The sequence below is a fragment of the Numenius arquata genome, chromosome W (assembly GCF_964106895.1).
Source record: "Numenius arquata chromosome W, bNumArq3.hap1.1, whole genome shotgun sequence".
Taxonomy (NCBI): domain Eukaryota; kingdom Metazoa; phylum Chordata; class Aves; order Charadriiformes; family Scolopacidae; genus Numenius; species Numenius arquata.
In genome coordinates this window covers 27164680-27183028 of record NC_133615.1, presented here as the reverse complement: position 1 = coordinate 27183028, position 18349 = coordinate 27164680, and the positions used below count along the sequence as shown (strand labels likewise).

At 45.1% G+C, this 18349-nt stretch overlaps 1 protein-coding gene across 2 annotated transcripts in view; it reads left to right on the top strand.

Moving 5' to 3' along the window:
• The first annotated feature begins 9969 nt into the window (after positions 1-9969).
• The window catches only part of LOC141476546 (BDNF/NT-3 growth factors receptor-like), a 200238-nt gene continuing 191858 nt past the window's right edge, over positions 9970-18349 (top strand). For both annotated transcript variants that reach the window (XM_074165228.1, XM_074165226.1), the window contains exon 1: positions 9970-10356. In XM_074165228.1, coding sequence (XP_074021329.1) covers positions 10145-10356 — 212 coding nt within the window. In that variant the 5' untranslated portion in view covers positions 9970-10144. The remainder of the gene's footprint in view (positions 10357-18349) is intronic.

Sequence of the window (18349 nt, the reverse complement as noted above, 5' to 3'; positions counted from 1 at the left end):
TGAACTAGCCAGAGCTATATCCTCTAAAGTTAATAAATCAGCTGGCGGAGGCAGAAAATCTGAGTTAGAAACCACTTTATTGGTAGGGAGGAATGTTCTTAACGCCGTATATATGACACGCCACGTTACGATATTATTGGGATTAACATCACGATCAATAATTAGTCACACTTGCAAGCATTCTCCCACTTTCTGCCAGTCAGAAGGATCATAAGACCCATTGGGGGGATACCACGGACAATGATCCGGAATCCATACTAACAGCTGTACAAGCTTAAGAGGCTGTAACTTTAATCCTTGTTCCTTAACGATTTTCATTAAAAGTGCTTTATGTATCTGCTGCGTTTTCATCACAGACTGCCCCATTATAATACCTTCCCCGGCCCCTCGCTGTGCTAACCTTATATTGTGCAGTGATGAGTATATAGGAGCTCCTTGATGATCAACATCTTCCGTCTGGCTCACGGGGGTACGCCACCGGTCCTTGATCACCGTTGTGCTGAATCTTTAACCCTGTTCGGGCGCCATTTGTGGCCTATGAAGAAATCACAGACTCGCAGATCGTGCAGTAAGTGAATCAACTTTATTGCTACACAGAGAAACTTATATACACTAAGACACAAACCCACTCCCCTAGTAATGCCCAACCATGGACTTATTTACAAAAATATTTTTTATCTTCTACTGAGCTTATCACAATAACAGGTACTCTGCTAACAGGACAAGTTGCGGTTCCCAGGCTGTGTTCTGTTTTTTGTCAGGATGAGCTTCAGGATGTGTAACTTATGCTTCTCATTCCTCCCCTGCTCTCAAGGTCGCTACTGGCACACACTGTTGCTCCAGATGCACGTAAATCTTAGCTGTGTGAGTGAACTTTAACTGAACCCACACCAGCTCTCAGCATTTCCTCACAGAAGAGATGTTCCAGGCCCTCGGACATCTTTGTGTCCCTGCACTGGACTCCTTCTAGTATGTCCATGTCTTGCTTGTACTGGGGAGCCCAGAACTGGACACAGGACTCCAGGTGTGGCCTCACCCGTGCTGAGTAGAGGGGAAGGATCACTGTGGGAAACTTTTTGGAAAGCAACGGACACGTTGAACTGATGAGCGTATGAACTTTGTGTAACGGAAGAGATACTGAAATACAGAACAAGCTAGTACAGTCTGAAGGTCAACATGAAGGAGGAAATCACACGCTGATACTGAAACTGCTACTCCTCAACAGATGCTGAATGTGTATTTGTTCCGGTTTGAAGTAAAACTGAACCAATTTTCTGTTCTGTAACTTTACATCTTAGCTAGGCCTCCTCTAACTCTCTGAAATTAACGGCATATTGTGGAGAAAACCGCTCGTTCTCAGAATGATAAGACCAATGTTTGTGCTCCATGCCAAGGAATGGTATGCAGAGAGGCTCTTGCTTATACTTATTGCTATACCAACCAAGGTCAGCCAATTTCGTTATTTGCCCCCTTAGAGGGTCAGAAATGGAAAAACGTAGAGGGGTCACATCAGTGGGGAGGAGTGGACAGGACAGGTGACCCAAACCTGACCAACTGGGGTATTCCATCCCATCTGCCCCATGCTCAGTATAAAAGCTGAGGGATCAAAGGGTCAGCTCCCTTCCTGCGATGGCCGACGTCCAGAGAGGACTCTGTCTGTTCATCTGCCTTTGATCCCGATCTGTGTGTTCCTGACTCCAGAGATGGAATCCAGTTCCCATTCGTCACTGAGTCCAGTCTGGGACTTCCCCAGTGCCTGCCGGTGATGTGACTGTCATCCTGGGAGCTTGATACGGTTTTGTATATATTGTATCTATTTCATTATTTTCTTCTTTATTTTTATTTTAATATTAATTCTTCATTAAAGTAGTTTAGTTCATTCTAAACTTCTGAATCTCCTTATCTCTTTCTCCTCCTCTCTCCTCTTTTGGGGGGGGAGAAGGAGGGGGAAGGGCCATCTGTCGGTCTGGTTTTAGTAAATTAGGCCGAAACCACGACAGTATTAGTAAAAGATTGACTTGGCATAAACAGTAACAAAGTATAGATAATAAGTTACAGTTGTATTTAACCAATAATAGTTTGTGTGTATAAGTTTAGAAGCCAATGAGCACAGAACACGGAGCTAACCCACGTTGTAGTAAAGTATATAATGGTTTAAGTGTTTTAATTAAACGGCTTCAGCACGATCATATTGGTCTGTGTCTGACTCCCACTGCAGATCACTATCCTCAACCTGCTGACAACATTCCTCCTAATGCAGCCCAGGATACCAATAGCCTTCTTTTGCTGCAAGGGCACATTTCTGGCTCATGTTCTGGTGTCCACCAGAACCCTCAGGGCCTTTTCTGCCAAGCTGCTTTCCAGATGGGTGGAAATCCTATCCTATAAGATGCCCCCATCCTATATTGGTGACTGGACCCAGTATTGACCCCTAGGTTATACTGCTAGTCCCCCTCAGGGCCTTTTCTGCCAAGCTGCTTTCCAGTTGTGTGGGCCTCATCCTATATTGGTGCATGGGGCTGTTCTTCCCCAGGTGCAGGACGTTGCACTTCTCCTTGTTGAACTTCACGAACTTCAGGTTCCTGACAGCTTGTTTCTGCAGCCTTTCTAGGTCCTATCAACCACTCCCCACAATTTGGTGTCATTTGCAAACTTACTGAGGGTACACTCTGACCTATCACCCAGATTATATTAATGAAGACATTAAATAGGACTGTACCCGGTTTTTATCCCTAGGGTGTACTGCTATTCACTGGCCTCCAACTAGATTTTTTTCCACTGATCACCACCCACAGAGCCCATTCGTTCAGCCAGTTTTCAATCCACCTCACTGTCCGCTTATACAGCCCATACATTAACAGCTTCTCTATGAGGATCATGTTGAGCTTCTCATCCATCAACACCCCCAAGTCCTTCTCAGCAGGGCTGCTCTCAATCCATTCTCCACCCAGTCTGTATTTGTGCTTGGGCACAAATGGCCTCCATGGTCAGGTCCACCCCTTGATCATGAGTCCATCTGCATGTTGCATCTCTCCCTTAGATGTCCTGATGTTTTGTGAGCTACAAATAGCTCACTCATACACTCTCAGTCCAGGTCCACCTGAACCACTTCAGTTTTGACAGCCTTGTCTACCTCTTCGTCGTTAAGATGTTCTTCAGTGGTGCAGCTTTTGGGCATGTGAGCATCTACATGACATATCTTTAGAGCAATGTTTTCTACCCGGGCAGCGAGATCTTCCCACAATGCAGCAGCCTAGATGGGTATACTTCTGTGCTGCCAACTGGTCTTAATCCACTGCTGTAGCCACCCCCATAGGGCATTTGCCACCATCCACGAAACAGCATAGAGACGAAGTACTGGCCGCTTTTCTCATTCAATCTCTAGGGTTAGCTGGATGCCTTTCACTTCTGCAAACTGACTTGTCTCACCTCCTTCTTCAAAGGCTTCAACAACTTGTTGTATGGGACTACACTTTCTACAGTGGAAGCTTTCCACTTCCGATGGTTTCCGACAACATGACAGGATCCATCAGTAAACAGAGCATAATGACTTTCATCCTCTGATAACTCATTATATAGTGGTGCCTCTTGGGCATGAGCCACCTCCGCAGGCAATGCTCCAAAGTCTGTCTTCTGGCCAGTCCATTATCTCTTCCAGGATCCCATGATACCCACTTACTCCATGTACCTTCCAGCCCTTTCACCAGGCTTGTTGCCCTCCTCTGGACACATTCAAGGACATTAACATTAATTTGTGAGGCTCAGAACAGCACACAATACTCAAGATGAGGCCACACCATTGCTAAATACATTGGGATAGTCACCTCTTTTGACCAGCTGGTAATACTGTGTTTGATGCCCCCCAGGATGCTGTTTGCCCTCTTGGCTGCCAGGGAACACTGCTGATTCCTGTTGAGCCTACTGTCAACCAGCACCCCAGATCCCTTTCTGCAGGGCTGCTCTCCAGCCACTCCTCTCCCAATCTATACTTGTGCCCAGCGTTACTCTGTCCCCAGATGCAGAATCAGGCATTTCAACTTGTTAAATTTCATCTCATTAATCACTGACCAATCTACCTAGATCCCACTGCAAGGCTTCTCGGCCCTCGAGAGATTCAACAGCACCTCCCACTTGCTAATGCATTCACCTCCTGCATCCAGATCATTGATAAATATATGGAACAGAACTGGCCCTAGAATTGAGTCCTGAGGAACACAGCTGGTGACTGGTCGCCAGCTAGATGTAACCCCATTCACTGTAATCTTTGGAGCCCTGCCCTTCAGCCAGTTCTTCACACTGCGCCATGAACCCGCTCATCCCACAGTTGGACAACTTGTCCAGAAGGATGCTGTGAGGGACAGTATCAAAACCCTTCCTAAAATCCAGAAAAACTACATCCACCACCTTCCCTTCATGCACTAGGTGGGTTACCTTACTGTAGAAGGATATTAAATTAGTTAGAGGACTTTCCCTTTGTGAACCCATATTGACTGTGCCTGATGATTGCATTGTCCTTTAAATGCCTTTCAATAACACCCAGTATGATCTTCTCTATAACTTTTCCAGGTACTGAGGTTAGACTAAGAGGTCTGTAGTTTCCTGGGTCTTCCCTCAAGCCCTTCTTGTAAATTGGAATAACAGTGGCAAGGTTCCAGTCAGCGGGGACCTCCCCAGACCTTCGGTAGATGATTGAGAGGGGTCCTGCTGTAACATCCGCGAGCTCCTTCAGTACTCTGGGATGAAACCCATCAGGCCCCATGGACTTGTGAACATTCAGCTGATACAACTGGTTCCTTACAATTTCAGTGTCCACATATGGAAAGTTACTGTTCCCGCAGTTGTGGTCCTCCAACTCAGAGGACCGGGCAGCCTGAAGTCTATCAATATTATTAAAGACTGAGGCAAAAAAAAAGCATTGACTGCCTCCGCTTTTTCTTCATCCCTATTTGTTAAGTGACCATCTTCAACAAGTATTGGTCCACCGTTTTCCTTGGACCTCCTCTTGCTATTAACATACTTTAAAAAGCCTTTCTTGTTTTCTGACACAACACTGGTCGGTTTTAACACTAGTTGAGCTTTGGCCTTTAATGTCTTCTCCTTGCATATGCGAACCGCAGCTCTGTAATCTTCCCGTGAAGCCTGACCTCGCTTCCAGAGATCATACAGTTTCTTTTTCCTCCTGAGTTCCAAGAGGAGTTCCCTGTTCAGCCAAGCTGGTCTTCTCCCCCGCTTGCTTGACTCATGACACAATAGGATTGCCTGCGCCTGTGCTTTTAAAAGGTGGTTCTTAAAGACTGACCAGCACTCATGGACCCCTAAGCCCTCAAAGGCAGATTCCCAGGGGACACTGCTAAGTAGCTCCCTGAGTAGCTTAAAGTTTGCTCTCTTGAAATCCAGGGCAGCAACTCTGCTGACCTTTTTTCTTATTACACTGAAAATTTTAAACTCAACCATTTTGTGATCACTGTGGCTAAGACAGACACCTACCATCACATCTCCCACGAGTCCTTCTCTATTCACAAACAACAAGTCTAGGAGGGCATCTTTCCTAGTTGGCTCACTGAGTACTTGTGACAAGAAGTTATCATCTCCCACAGACTTCAAGAATTTCCCAGACTGGCTCATCACAGCAGTATGATGTTCCCAGTTGTTGTCTCCCATAAGGACAAGGGCTACCGATCCAGAGATTTCTCCTAATTGCCTGTAGAATAACTCATCAGCGCTATCATCCTGGCTGGGCGATCAATAGTAGACACCCACTAGGACATCTGCTTTGTTTTCCATCCCCCTAATCCTCACCCAGAAGCTCTCAACCACATTGTCCCTAATTGTAAGGGCTGTACAGTCAAACCTCTCCCTTACATAGAGAGTTCAACTATTCCACCTCGCCTGCCCTGCCTATCCTTCCTGAATGGCCTGTAGCCCTCCATCCCAGCACTCCAATCATGGGACTCATTCCACCAAGTCTCACTAATACCAATGACATCATAGTTCTGGGAACTGACCAACACTTCTGGTTCATCCCGCTTGTTTCTCATACTGCGTGCATTGGTGTACAGGTATTTCAGATGTGCTCCTAAGCCCTCAGTGCTCCCTGGAGCTGCTTAAATGTTCCCACTAGCATTGCCACCCTCAGGCAATTCCATGCCAACCCTTGGCTTACCTTCAGCGTTCCAGATGGTATCCCCTTCCCCCATAGATTCTAGTTTAAAGCCCTCTCAATCAGTCCTGCCAGCTTATGCCCAAAGACATGTTTTCCCCATTGGGACAGGGGGATCCCATTAGGCCCCAGTATACCTTGTGTCTCGAATACTCTTCCATGGTTATAAAATCCAAAGTTCTGGCAGAGGTATCAGCTCTTGAGCCAGATATTGATGTCTTGGGCATGCCTGTTTCTTCCAAAGTCTCTCCCCAATACTGGGAAGACCGAGGAAAACACTACCTGTGCTCCTGAATCTTTTAGCATTACCAGGGACCTGAAATCTCTTTTGATTGACCTTGGGCTTCTTGTTGCAACATCATTAGTCTACATGAAAGAGCAGGAATGGGAAATAGCCTGAAGGCTATACTAAGCTCGTCAGTCTAGGTCACCATAGATGAATTCCAGCATTGCTAATTCTCTCAGGTACTGGATGCCTTCGTTAGCAGTAGTCCACGTTCCTTAGTAGTTCACAAGATCTTCCTTGAATGGATATCTTGTCCTCACACTTGACAGGAGCCACCTCCAGAGACTGCAAATTGCTGCCTCTTTTCCTATTCCTCTGTCAGTTCCCCGGTTTCTAGCAAGGGATCCCAGATGATGTGTTTCCTTACCTTCCAGTTTGTCCTGTTTTGAGGTAGAACAGAACCAATTTTCTGTTCAGTAATCTTAGTTTTTAGTAAATTCTTCCAGGAGGATGGCTGCTCCAACCTACAGCGAGCAATCCTCTGGTCCGGGTAGGAACTCATCTGCTAATTGTAGGTACTATGCTCAAGATTAGAGGGGGCCCTGCCTCCAGCCATGAGGAGAAGAGGGATAACCAAGTTTATTGGACTGTGTGGATTCAATTGCCTGGCACACACTAGAGCCACAAAAGTATAAAGCCCTGGTGTCCACTCATGCACAGTGTCTCCTATTGCCATCAAATCATAAAGGGACAGAATCCGTCACTATTTCTGGAGGGACAGGCGGGTCTCAAGAACTGACTGTACTGGAGGCTGAAGCGAGCCTAAATGGGAACAGGCAGGAGAAGCACCGTATTGTGACTGGCCCAGATGCTCTGTGCATCCTTGGCATAGACTACCTCAAGAAAAGGTATATCAAAGATCCAAAAGGGTATCAGTAGGCTTTCAGTATAGCAGCTCTAAAGACTGAGGATATTACACAGCTGTCTACCTTACCCAGTCTTTCAGATGTGGTGATGACTCAGATTCAGATGACTGCTGAGGGTTAAAGAACAGCAGGTGCCAATTGCTACTGTCATGGTGCATCAACAACAATATCACACCAACCAAGACTCCCTGATTCCCATCTAGAACCTCATTCGTTGGATAGAGAGCCAAGGAGTGATCAGCAAGACTCACTCAGCCTTTAACAGCCCGATATGGCCAGTGCAAAAGTCTGACGGAGACTGGAGATTTACAGTACACTATTGTGGCCTGAATTAAGTCACACCACCACTGAGTGCTGCTGTGCCAGACATGCTAGAACTCCAATATGAACTGGAGTCAAAGGCAGCCAAGAGGTATGCTACAATTGACATTGCTAATGCCTTGTCTACACGTTTCTTAAATACCTCCAGGGATGGCAACTCCACCACCTCCCTGGGCAGGCTGTTCCAGTGCCTGACCACCCTCTCAGTAAAGTAATTCTTCCTAATATCTAATCTAATCCTCCCCTGCCGCAACTTCAGACCATTTCCTCTGGTCCTGTCATTATTCCCTTGGGAGAAGAGGCCAACACCCACCTCTCTACAACCTCCTTTCAGGTAGTTGTAGAGGACAATGAGGTCTCCCCTCAGCCTCCTCTTCTCCAAACTAAACATGCCCAGTTCCCTCAGCCTCTCCTCGTATGACTTGTTCTCTACACCCCTCACCAGCTTGGTGGCTCTCCTCTGGACACGCTCCAGCACCTCAATGTCCTTCCTGTAGTGAGGGGCCCAGAACCGAACACAGTACTCGAGGTGAGGCCTCACCAGTGCCGAATACAGAGGCACGATCACTTCCCTACTCCTGCTGGCCACGCTATTCCTGATACAGGCCAGGATGCCGTTGGCTTTCTTGGCCACCTGGGCACACTGCTGGCTCATGTTAAGCCGGCTGTCCACCAACACCCCCAGGTCCTTTTCTGCTGGGCAGCTTTCCAGCCACTCTTCCCCCTTCTCCTTACCCTTGGTTGCAATGTTCCCCCCTGCATCCAGTAAGGGATGGAGATTCTCCCTGACTCTTTTTGTTGACATATTTATAAAAACTTTTTTTGTTGTCCCTTATGTTAGTGGCCAAATTGAGCTCCAGCTGGGCTTTTGCCTTCCTAATTTTTTCTCTGTATAACCTAACGAGATCTCTGTACTCCTCCTGAGTTCCCTGTCCCCTCTTCCAAAGGTGGTAAACCTTCCTTTTTTTCCTAAGTCCCATCAAAAGCTCTTTGTTCATCCAGGCCGGCCATTTTCCCCGCCCTTTAATCTTGCGATGCATGGGGACATCCTGCTCCTGGGCCTTTAAGATTTCCTTCTTGAAGAGCATCCAGCCTTCCTGGACCCCTTTGCCCTTCGGGACTATCTCCCAAGGGACTCTCTCATCCAGTGTTCTGAACAGGCTGAAGTCTGCCCTCTGGAAGTTCAGGGTGGAGGTTTTGCTAACCCCCCTCGTTACATCACTAAGAATTGAAAACTTGACCAATTCATGATCACTAAGCCCAAGACAGCCTCCGACCTCCACATCTCCCACTAGTCCTTCTCTGTTTGTGAAAAGTAGGTCTAGTGAGGTGCCTCCCCTGGTAGGGAGTCTCTTTCCCTCTCTCCATCTGTTTTACCCTCCATCCTCCCCTCTCTGTCTCTCCATCCTCTCTTCCTCTCTGTCTCCCCTCCTCTCCCTCTCGTTCTGCCTCCCTCTCCCTCCTGTTTCCCCTCTGTCTTTCTCCACCTGTCTCACTCTGTATCCCATTTAATCTCTCCCACTGTCTCTCCTCCATCTTTCTCCCCCCTCTCTTTCAATCTCATTCTCCCTCTCCCTTGTCGCTCTTCCCCTCCCTTGTCTCTCTTTCTCCATCTTTCTCCCACCATCTCTTTCTCTGCCCCTCCTTCTGCATCACTCTCTCACTCATCTATCTTTTTCTCTCTCTCTCTTTTGCCACCTCTCTCTCTCCATCCCTCTCTCTGTCCCTCTGTCTCTGTCTTTCTCCCTCTCCTCCTGCTACTCTTCGTCTCTATGTCTCTCTCTCCATCTCCCTCCCCTTTCATTTTCTTCTCTCTCACTTTCTCAGTTCCTCCCTCCTCCTTGCCTTGTTGCTTTTGTCTCTCTCTGCCCTGTTTTTCTGTTGGTTTGGGTTTTTTTAGATCTCAGGCTCATTTTGCGAAGTTTTTGCCCATCTTTACGTCAGCCTCACGTCACTTTGCCGGCAGCTCCCGGGCTTGAGCTGGAGCAAGAGCCGCGGCTGCTTTATTATCAGCTGGAGGGAAGAGGATACGGTGCGTAAAGCGGCAAGCACAGCGCCCTGCGTTCCGCTTCCGCCGCGACCTGCGCTGTTTCTTCCATTCCTTCTCTACCGCAACTGAGCCCCCGCAGGCAGAAGCGCTGCCTCTGCCACCTGTCTCGGCCGCTCCGCGCGTTTTGCAGCATCATCGGGAACCGCCGCGAGTCAGGCGGCGCCGCTGCCCGCCCGTGGGGCCAAGGCAGGTACTTGGGCGATCCGCGTCACGCCGTGCAGTGCCGTGCCATGCCGGCGGCCCCTCTCGCCTCTTATCACCCCTTTCTGTCTCTGTCCCGCAGCAGCACCTGGTCCCGCCGCCCCGCAAAGCCTCCCGGGCGGCTGCGGTGCGTTCACGTGAACCCTGGCCGCGGGGTGCTCGCCAGCGGTTTCGAAGGCTGCGCACCCTCCGGTCGTGCTCCCCGGCAGTGGTGGTAGGTGGAGGACAGTCGAGGCAGCGCTGGAGTGAGCGGGGGCGGCATGGCGTCCTGGCGGCGAAGACGGCCGGGGCCCAGCTTGGCGCGGCTGTGGGGCTTGTGGTGCCTGGTGCTGGGCTCCCGGTGGGGCGCGCTGGGCTGCCCCGCGTCCTGCCACTGCAGCTCCTGGCGGATCTGGTGCGCGGAGCCGGCGCCAGGCATCATCTCCTTCCCCGTGCCGCAGCGGAGCGCCGAGGGCGACAATGTCACCGAGATGTGAGTACGGCCCGGCCCCAGCCCCGGGCGCGGGGGTGGCGGGTATGGAGCCGTCGGAGAGACGTGGGGACCGCGGGCAGTGGGGAAGTTCCCTACGCTGAAATGCACTTGCTACGCGGACTGATGTTCTAGCTGGAAGCCGATGTGATTTAATTTGGACTTGACTTCTCAGAGATATCATTTCGAACCCATTTAGATGATAAATCCTAGTTGCTCGCGATATGATTTCCTGGGAGCGGGACGGGCAGTGAAACGGCGCAGCGGAAGGTCAGCGCGGAGGACGCGGGTCCGCGGAAATACCTGGGGTTGCAGAAGCGCGCAGCCGAGCTGCCGCCCCCGGCCCTTGCATCTGCCGGGGTTGGGGTGGGGGTGGGATGGAATGCGCGCCACCGAAATCTCTCTTCTGCATCGGCAGCAGATTTGGAAAGGTTTTTTTATTTCTCTTTTTTTTTTTTATTATTTTTGCTCCTTCTGTTTATTCCTGCGAATGGAGAGTTTGGTGGGTGGCCTCCCCCCCTCTCAGATCTCCACTTTATATTCTTTTTTTTATTTAAAAGAAGGGGGAGGGGGAGGAGAAAGCAATGCATCACATTCTGATAGAAGGGAGAGCAAACTAGCTTCTCTGCCCTGGCTGTAGACATGCAAGCCTGCTTTGCTCCCTAATAAGGTGGCTGGAAGGAGAAAATACTGTCTGCAGGAGAATGAACATTGTGCCGTCTCTCAGCAAGTGTTGGAGCATTAGGAAACCCTTATTAATAGTGAGGAAAATGGAAGGGTTGTTTTGTTTGGGGTTTTTTTTTCCCCCTCTTACCCATGTGTCATTTCCAACCTTGTTTGACTGCAAATTATTTCATTAAAGGAATCCAGTAGCTTTTTGTGTTCAGTCCTGCATCCTTTTTACAGCTCTGTGAAATCTACATACTTTGCCTGAGAAAAGCTGCAAAGACTTGCTGAGCAAAAATTTTGCATAGCAGATTTGTAGATGATATGGGGAAAAAAAACCCTCTACAGCCGTTTTGTCCATTTCTATCTTCCCCAGCACCTGCTGTTTCTGCATTGTTTCCCATGACATTTTAAATATAAAAGATAACAGAATACTTCCCTCCAAAATATATACAGATTTCTAACTCTCTCTCTTCTCCTTCTTTCTCCTCTTTTTCAGTTTCCTTTAGAAACTATGTGTGAAAATGCCATTAAATTTGGTGTGACTTCATATTGATTCTAGCTCTTGGGCTACCTTTCTGCAGTTTCTTATGGTCAGTTTGCTGCATTTCCCCATGTATGTGTGGGGAAAAAGCTGCTTCTACTCATATAGGGCCTACCTTTGGTAGATTTTTTAGGACCTAAGAAAATGAAGTAATCTTTCTAAGTTGTTACAGATGTTTGTTTAATATTCTGTGGATTGCTTAATTAAATTACTTAAAGCTATGCATCATTGCTCATTTTTATAAGCTTTGCTAGCCTCGTTATCCAGTATATTCAATTTCGAGGTAACTCAACAATTTCCTCCTAGAACTTAAGCTCCATTTAAAAGATCAGAGAGAAAATGCATATGTAAATATATATGCTAGACATGATCGACTTAAAACATGTCCAGTCATTTTGCATTGATATTTTTAGGTTTTATTCTTTTCTGTGTTTTTTCAGCATCACTGTTTATCTTTAAATTTCTTTTCGATTTTTACTGTATCATTCTGTGACATTGCATGTTGTGTTAGATGATCTAAAAATAGTTTGGAGTACTGAATTTCTCAGGAGATGCTATTGCACGTATTTAAGATGTTCTTTTTTAACATAAAGCATGAAGGCCCTTTAATTAGTTTGTAGACATAAATTAAAAATTGGACTCCTGCAGCTGCCACATTATTTCATTGTGGAAACAAACTCAGCAAATAATAATGTAAGGAAGCATTTCTAATATGGTAGATACAGAATGTGAAAACATTTTTTAACACTGCATATCTTGTTTATTCTAGGTAAGCAACCAGTTTAAGAGGCTGTAGCATGCATTTTATTTAGAAAGCCTGATGCCTGATTTTTCTTTTATATGTTCTGTAGTTACAGGAACACAATTCCATTGATCTCTGGTAGAATTACTCTTGGTACAAATGAGAGTGAGAAGAGCATAAGACACTTAATTTCTTGTAATATATTCCTTTATATTTCCTGAACATCTTTTGAGACCAATCGTTCATTTATTGCTTATGTCCTGCTCTTGATTGGAGTGGGTCCCACAGTCCTAGGCAAAACATCCACCAACTCCCTGGGAATGTTGCCTAAGTAAGGATCCACATCTGTGAAGAAGGCCATGTGCACTGAGAATTTTGCAAGTGGGATACTGCATGGTTGGGTCAGGCATGTGAAACCCATGGTGGTGCAAAGGGTTGGCCGTGGGCCAGGTGGATGACACTGAGAAGGCAGGGTATGAGTGGGCAGCAAGGGTTTCCCCTTGGCTCCAAGAAGTGGGAGAGAAATCTGGGGTGGTGCTGGTAGGAATAACAGCTGCAGTTTCCCATGCATTGAACAGCCTCCACCACTTGGTACTAGATGCCTTGGCTCTATTTTGGCCCATAGATAAATAGCACTTTAGAGCTTAATAAACACTCTCTTTCCAGTCCAGGTATTACTTTATTCCTAGTTGGGTCACCATCCAAATCCACTGAAATCAGCAGAAAGACCTCCAGAGCATTTTTGCATCAGCCCTGTGAGACTCAGCTGATGAAACTAGGTATGGGAGGACATAGGAGTACTTCTGCCTGATGCTTTTCTTAGTTATCTTTCTCACTCTTCCCCTTCCTATTGTTTTTGCACAGTTTTATCTTCTGATGGATAAAAGACATTTCCAAAATCCTGTGCCTCTAATAGAATCATAGAATCATTTAGGTTTGAAAAGACCCTTAAGATCATTGAATCCAACTGTAAACCTAACACTTCTAAGTCCACCACTAAACCATGTCGCTAAGCGCCACATCTACAGGGATGGTGACTCAACCACTTCCCTGGGCAGCCTGTTCACAGAATCACAGAACGATATGAGGTTGGAAGGGACCTCTGGAGATCATCTAGTCCAACCCCCCTGCCAGAGCAGGTCCACCTAGAGCAGGTTGCACAGGAACATGTCCAGGAGGGTTTTGAATGTCTACGGAGACGGAGATTCCACCACCTTTCTGGGCAGCCTGTTCCAGTGCTCTGCCACCCTCAAAGTAAAGAAGTTCCTCCTCATGTTTAGGTGGAACTTCTTATGTTCAAGTTTGTGCCCTTCCTCTTGACACCCACCCTTTAAGTATTTATAGGTGTTGATCAGATCCCCCCTCAGTCTTCTCCAGACTAAAAAGACCCAGGTCCCTCAGCCTTTCCTCATAAGAGAGGTGTTCTAGTCCCCTAATGATCTTTGTAGCCGTTTGCTGTACCCTCTCCAGTAGTTCCCTGTCCTTGAACTGGGAAGCCCAGAACTGGACACAGTACTCCAGATGGGGCCTCACCAGGGCAGAGTAGAGGGGGAGGATAACCTCCCTCGTTCCAGTGCTTGATAACCCTTTCAGTGTAAAAATTTTGCCTAATATCCAATCTAAACCTCCCCTGGCACAACTTGAGGCTGTTCTCGTCCAATCACTCCTTACTTGGGAGAAGAGACCGACCCCCACCTTGCTACAACCTCCTTTCAGGTAGTTGTAGAGCTATAAGGTCTCCCCTCAGTCTCCTTTTCTCCAGGGTGAACAACCCCAGTTCCCTCAGCTGCTCCTCATAAGACTTGTGCTCTAGATTCTTCACCAGTTTCATTGCTCTTCTTTGGATGCACTCCAGAACCTCAATGTCTCAGGTAGTGAGGGGCCCAAAACTGAACACATTATTCAAGGTGCAGTCTCACCAGTGCCAAGTACAAAGGGACAATCACTTCCCTAGTCCTGCTGGCCACACTATTTCTGATACAAGCCAGCGTACTATTGGCCTTCTTGGCCACCTGGGCACACTGCTGACTCATATTCAGTCGACCAACACCCCCAGGTCCTTTTCCTGGCTATGATGAGTTGAAAGTAAGCATTATGAAAATCAGTTTTGTAATTTCCAGACTCTAAAAATACCTCAAATATCACAAACCATAGGGTTTTATATATTCTGGTTTCTTTTTGCTCTCGGCTAACCTTTTGCATCCCTTGTTTTAATCCTTGTTCTTCCAGTCAGTGAGGACTCATGGGGCTCCTTGGGTACTGATCTGGGATTGTCTCTGGCATGCTGAGACAGTGCAAGCTGGCTCTTTCTAGGGGAGGGCAGCATCCTTCAGGTGTTCAGTGTTGTGCAGGATTGGGCTGAAAAGGTACGACCTGTAGTTCTTTAGTCTTTAGTCTAAAGACCTGTAGGTCTTTAGTCACTCAAGAGTTTTAAGAAAGGTTTGGGATTTATATACTAAAATGAAGGTAATTTGTATGAATTTGAGACTTTGGTCTAGAGTATGTTGTTTTCATTAAACTTCCACTTCTTTCCATACTAATGAGAAAACAGAAGGCCCAGGAGTCGAGTTTCCAATATCTTTAGGATGTCATTTACCAGATTTTTCAGATTCTGTTTTTCGTTTATTATTTTTATGCTGAAAGTATAAGAGAGAAAGCAGCCTATTGAGATTCTAGATCTCGAATTGCTCTAAACCAAAAAAAAAAAAAATCCATATCTAAATAAAGGTTTTATTTCTCCATTTTGAATTAGTTTTAAAATAAGAGGGCAAAAAAATAGTGTACTTTTTGGTTGCAGTTCTCTCTCTCCAGTGTTTGTCACTTTTCACTGCAGCAATATCTAACAACATGTCAATAAAGGTGGCTCATAGAATTTCTTTGCCCAAGCTGGATGAGTATAGTAGGTAATGAAGCATAAAAATGATTAAAAACATAGCAGAGAACTTTAAAAACCCTCTCAATACCTTATTGATGTATCTTTAGCTTTTTATATTTGGAAAACCTCTCTTTGAAAACTGTCCTTTAAAAAGTGAAGCACTCTTTGTATTAACTTATCATTTATGTGCATTTCAAATGGAGAAATAAATTCATAGAGGTTTGAAAGCCATATGCCTATGCTGCATGGGATATGAATACAATCTATTACTGGACATTGTTTGCATTTACAAAGATCTACTTATACATATGTATGTAGGCACATAGCTGCTATTGAAATCAAATATACTGGGGATGTACCTTAATTCCTTTTTGATTGTGAGCCTAAGTTTTCAGAAACTGCATAAAGCAAAGCAAAGCAAACTAACATTCCCTGAAATATGCATATGGAGATCTTGTTTCTTATATAGCTAGTATTAACCATAACATTACAGAATCATAATGCACTTATGGGAAAGGAGCCATGCCATGAAAATTCTATTGTGAATATGTAAGTTTTTTAATACATATTTTTAATAGTTTTAAAATTTTCCTGGAAGAAAATGACCTGTATTGACTGATGATTATCAACAGCAGTTATAGCTGAAATGATTAAATATATTTAATAACAGATCAGCTACTCTTTTTTCTGACATTCTTGAAGATCAGATTTCAGGTCAATATTCCTTAGTTCTAAGCAGGGCCTGAAGAAACAAAATTTTTTTACAGAAATAAGAGAAAGTAGAACAAAGCAGACAAAAGACCCAAGATATTTGTAAAAACAGTTTAAAATAATAATCTCTAAATGGTGTTACTTGAACCAGCCTTTTGCTAAGCCTACTGGTCCTGATCCAGCAAGGCTCAGATTCTGGCCTTGTTAAAATTGATGGCAAAACATCAATGGAATTAGAATTTCACCAATGTAGAGTAGTTTAGAGGACATACGTTAAGGATGAAAAGAACTTTGATTCAAGCATTTTCTTGCCTTTTTTAAAAAATAAATTTGGAAGAGAAGGGATATTCTTGAGGCCTATTAGTCCATCATGTGATTTATTTTTTGCTTGGGGCTTTTCTTGGATCCCGTTTTCCTACTGTGTGAAGACTAAATATGTTGAGGCAAGAGGAAATTGAGATTGATTATTTTAGAGGGGTGTTTTACAAAGTTTCAAATAATTCCATATTTAAATGAACCTGCACAGTAGTTCTATGTGCAGAACAGTGGCAGTTGCAATTGCTACAGAAGCTTGTACTAGATTCACAAGTTCACTATACACATTTGTCTGATATGTAAATAAAAGAAGGACAAGCAATTAATCAAAGTTAGTCCATTGCCAAAACAGAAACAGTGAAATGGTAACACTTCTAAGCTTCTTATGGGAGAGTCTGTTGATAGAACTCTAATTAGCCTGGGCAAGTTATTTATTTATTTTTCATCTTGGTTTGGCAGTTAAGACAACAGAAATCTTTTGGTTTTAGATTTAAACAAAATATTTTTTATCTTTTTCGTTTCTGAACCATACATATAAAAATAATTAGGCCCATATTAAGCAGATATCCTCTGTAACATGAATATCCTATATTACACAGTCAGATGCTGTATTCAGTATGAAGAGCATATAGGACATGACTTTTCCCCATACTTCTGCAACAAATGTCTGATTTTCTAAATGCCAGACTGCACAGCAAACATATGCAGATAAATCAGGTGTCCATACCGGGCATGTCAGACTTATTGGGCATGCATGGGGGACTTTTCACAGCATATGCTGTTAGTGTCATATGCTGGACTTGCTAAGCATGTCTGGGACTGTCCCAGACCTCAGCATTTAAAATCTGGCAAGTCTCTATGAACTGTGTAGCGAAGGCACTTAACTCAACTGGCTACTCTCCTGCCAGCAATGGAGAGTCTGCCTCTTCCAGGAAGTGATTCAGAAGGCCTAAATTAGATTTGTACTGCAAATCTACTTACTTATCTGATGTAAGCGTCCCTCTCTCTCTCCATTGACTATAAAAAAACTTTGGGGACTTAGTTCACTGAGTGGGAAAAGCAAGACCTCCCTTCTAGTGAACAGCATCATGCTGTGGAGTAAGCTGTTTGTGTGGTCCAAAACAAACCATTTCAGCAGAGTATTGTGCAGGGTTGCTCTGCTTGATTCAGAGCATGGGTTTGAACCAAGGTCTTGCATGTCAGCATCTTAACTACTATCCTATATGGATGCGGATTTGTCTTGATTCTTCCTGTCAGAGTTGACTAAATTCCTGTGGAATACTTAAATATGCTTTTCGGTCAGAGAGCAGAACTGTCTGTTTAGTTAAGTGACTGTGGTACTTATTTGTATAGTGAGACAGCTGAATCCTGTTCCTGCTCCACTGAATGTTCAATTATGACAAAAATTATAACAGCATGAACAGGTAAGGTTGAGACTACCCTCTCTGCTTTACAGTATGGTATCTTCTGGGAGACTGGGATTACAGTCCCTCAGGAAGAAGGAAGAATTGAACCTGGTATTCCTGGATAATAGTTGAACACTATATCTAGCATTTCCTCCAAATCTGTGGTCTTCTACCTCACGTAGACATGCCTTTTTCTATTCCTTTTTTTTTTTTCTTTTTTTTCCCCAACTGAATCTATTTGGTGAATATGGGTCTGTTTAAGGAAGGTAAAATCTCTTTTTTGGATAGGGAGGTGAATAATCTGTTGATTTTTCATTTCTTACTTCCCCCTTGAGTCTTATCTCTTCCTAATTTTTTAAAAATTAGTTTTGGAATACAATATGCATGCAGTGATCCTCAGCTTATGAACACATTTATTAAACTCTCCTACTAGGAGCAATTCTGTTAACTTCTATGTGGCTAACTATGCAGTGTACTTAAGCATATGCCAAAGTATTTTCAAGTTTAGGGTAGTAGCAATGTAAGTATATTTTGAATACTGTATTTGCCTCATGTATTTATATGTGTACACAAAGTTTGAACTTTTCACGTGTCTGGGTCCGGCAGGGACAGGGTTAATTCTCTCCAGGATCTAGCAGGGACACAGGTATTCCATCCCATGTGAGCCATGCCCAGGGGGTAGCCAGGAGCTGGCCGGGGAAGGGGAGGGAGAAGCTTCCATGGGGGAGCGGGCTGGG